General features: G+C 42.4%; 1 protein-coding gene across 1 annotated transcript in view; it reads left to right on the top strand.

Annotated features, from left to right (window-relative positions):
* Positions 1–1,309: 1,309 nt before the first annotated feature.
* Positions 1,310–2,529, top strand: part of smoc1 (SPARC related modular calcium binding 1) — a 37,840-nt gene continuing 36,620 nt past the window's right edge. Inside the window, exon 1 of the mRNA XM_037695507.1 lies at positions 1,310–1,478. Within this exon, the coding sequence (XP_037551435.1) occupies positions 1,377–1,478 (102 nt within the window). The 5' untranslated portion in view covers positions 1,310–1,376. The remainder of the gene's footprint in view (positions 1,479–2,529) is intronic.

Raw genomic sequence — 2,529 nt, 5'->3', positions numbered from 1 at the left:
TTCAGTTTCATGAGTTCATTTTTCATGTCAGGCTCAGTTTTTTACTTTTATGCTACTTTTAGCTTCTGTCACTTCTAGCCTTTTACTACTTTTAGCTAGTCATTAGCTACATTTAGCCTTCCTTCTGCCACGTTTAGCTTTTTGCTAAACTTTTGCTTTTGTAGCTACATTTAGCTACTTTTAGCTTTTTAGCTATTCTTTTGGTACTTTTAGCTATCATTCTGCCACTTCTAACTTTTATCTTTTGTCACATTTAGCTTTTAGCTGTTTTTTTTGCTACTTTAAGCTTTTTGCCAGCATTTTGCTTTCTTATAGCTATGTCTGTGCTACTTTAGATAACCTTTTGGCACCGTTTGGCCACTCCTGACTTTTAGCTTGCCTTTGCTACATTTAACTTTTAGCTACAGTTCTGTTACTTCTAACTTTTTGCTAGTCTTTTGCTTTTTAGCTGCCATTTCACTACATTTAGCTAAACTTTTGGTACATTGTACCATTCTGCCACTTCTAACTTTTATCTTGCCTTTTGCCATTTAGCTTTTAGCTACAGTTCTGCCACTTCTAATATTTTGCTTTTTAGCTGCCCTTTTGCTACTTTTAGCTTTCATTTAGTGATTTAATACTCTTTTTTTTTTTGCCTTTTATCATTTAACTGTCAATTTAGTTTCAATCTTTAGCTAGAATATTATTTTAGCTGTTTTTTATGCATTTGTTAATCAGATGGGGGAGTGGTGGTGCAGAGGCTAGAGAAGATGGGCCTGTGATCGGAAAGTCACAGGTTCAACTCCCAGTACCATCAACATCAAATTGTGGGTGGAAAAGGTGAAACACCTCCACCTGCCTCCACCCTCACTCGCCTGTTTAGCTTTTAACAAGTGTTCTGCTTTTGTAGCTTTAACAGCTGTTTCAGCTTCTACAGACTTCAGCTGTCATTCAGCACAGGGTTTTGAAGAAATCAACCAAAGATGTGGAGTTTCAGCTGAATTCTCTCACACGCACGTACGCACACACACACTGCTTTTCTCCTCTGAAGCTCCGCCCACAGGCGGTTCGGCGCTGTGACCAGAGGTGGGCGGAGCTTACCGTCCAGCCCTGCTGCCATTGGTCCGCTGCAGTGTCAGTCAACTAGCTGCGCTTTAAATGAAGCGGATTCGGTTCTGGGAGCCAGTCGAGTTGGATCTCCCGCCGTCTGGCATCACCATGGCCACGGTCCAGTCCTGATGTTCGGTACCGGACGGGCAGTATGTGAATAGAAACGCAAAACATTCAGAAAGAGAGAAAACTTTATTTTTTTTGAAAACGCGTCGGTTTTTGTTTTTGTTTAAAATCTTCCTCCCGGTTCGGACCCGGTTCTGTCAGACCCACCGGCTGCGGTCAACATGTTCCTGTCAGGCAGCTCTGTGGGCACCTTGTTATGGGTTTGGACCCCCCTTTTCCTGTGTCACCTGGCCCAGGTGTCGGCGCAGAAGTCTGGTTCCCGGGTGAGTGGATCCTGTTCGGTACCGACCGTCCGTGGGTGGTTCGGTTCTGTCAGCCGGGCCTGAGCGGGCCAGCTGCAGGACTCAGTTCTTTGACAACAAAACTTGTTGCACAGTTTTCAGTGTTAGTCAACTGGCGGCTCTGTCAGCAAAATATCTGTTACCTGAGGAACATTTCAGCTGGGTGGACACCACAGCTGAAGACACTGAGTCCATCAGTTCAGATGTAGCTAAAGTTTGGGGTGGTAGTAGCTGAGAGTCGCTGAAGACTTTAGCTGTTTGATGTTCTGAAAGTTTTGGTGGTGGTTTCACGCTGGTTGTCCATCCTGTTACAGCCTGGGCTCAAACCTGCAGCCTGAGGATTATGAGGCGGCAGCACTGACCGCTGAGCCACCACGGCCTCTTGAAGACTTCGGTTGGTTGGATCTTAATTTAATGTCTGCCGTTTATGAGACGTGGACAGGACGTTGGACATGCGCCGAGTGTTGCTGGGGTTGGAGCGAGACTGTCCTCCATCACAACATCTGTCCTGTGTGTCCCTCGTCCTCGTCTCACCTGTTCGGTTCCTGTAAGAAGGACCCTCAACACCTTCCAGCCACAAGAGATCTATCAGTCAGCCCAGGAACCTTTGAGGTCATGGATGAAGATGACTCGGTCTGTCTGTGTCCAACTGATACTTTACAAACTAAACTGTACAAAACTAAACTGTACAAAACTAAACTTTACAAAACTAAACTGTACAAAACTAAACTGTACAAAACTAAACTTTATAAACTAAACTGTACAAAACTAAACTGTACAAAACTAAACTTTACAAAACTAAACTTTACAAAACTAAACTTTACAAAACTAAACTGTACAAAACTAAACTTTACAAAACTAACCTGTACAAAACTAAACTTTACAAAACTAAACTTTACAAAACTAAACTTTACAAAACTAAACTTTACAAAACTAAACTGTACAAAACTAAACTGTACAAAACTAAACTGTACAAAACTAAACTTTACAAAACTAAACTGTACAAAACTAAACTGTACAAAACTAAACTACA

This window comes from Nematolebias whitei, chromosome 21 (assembly GCF_014905685.2).
Source record: "Nematolebias whitei isolate Nwh7 chromosome 21, NemWhi1, whole genome shotgun sequence".
NCBI lineage: Eukaryota > Metazoa > Chordata > Actinopteri > Cyprinodontiformes > Rivulidae > Nematolebias > Nematolebias whitei.
Note: the sequence above shows the minus strand (reverse complement) of the source record. Positions and strands in the feature narration are given on the sequence as shown.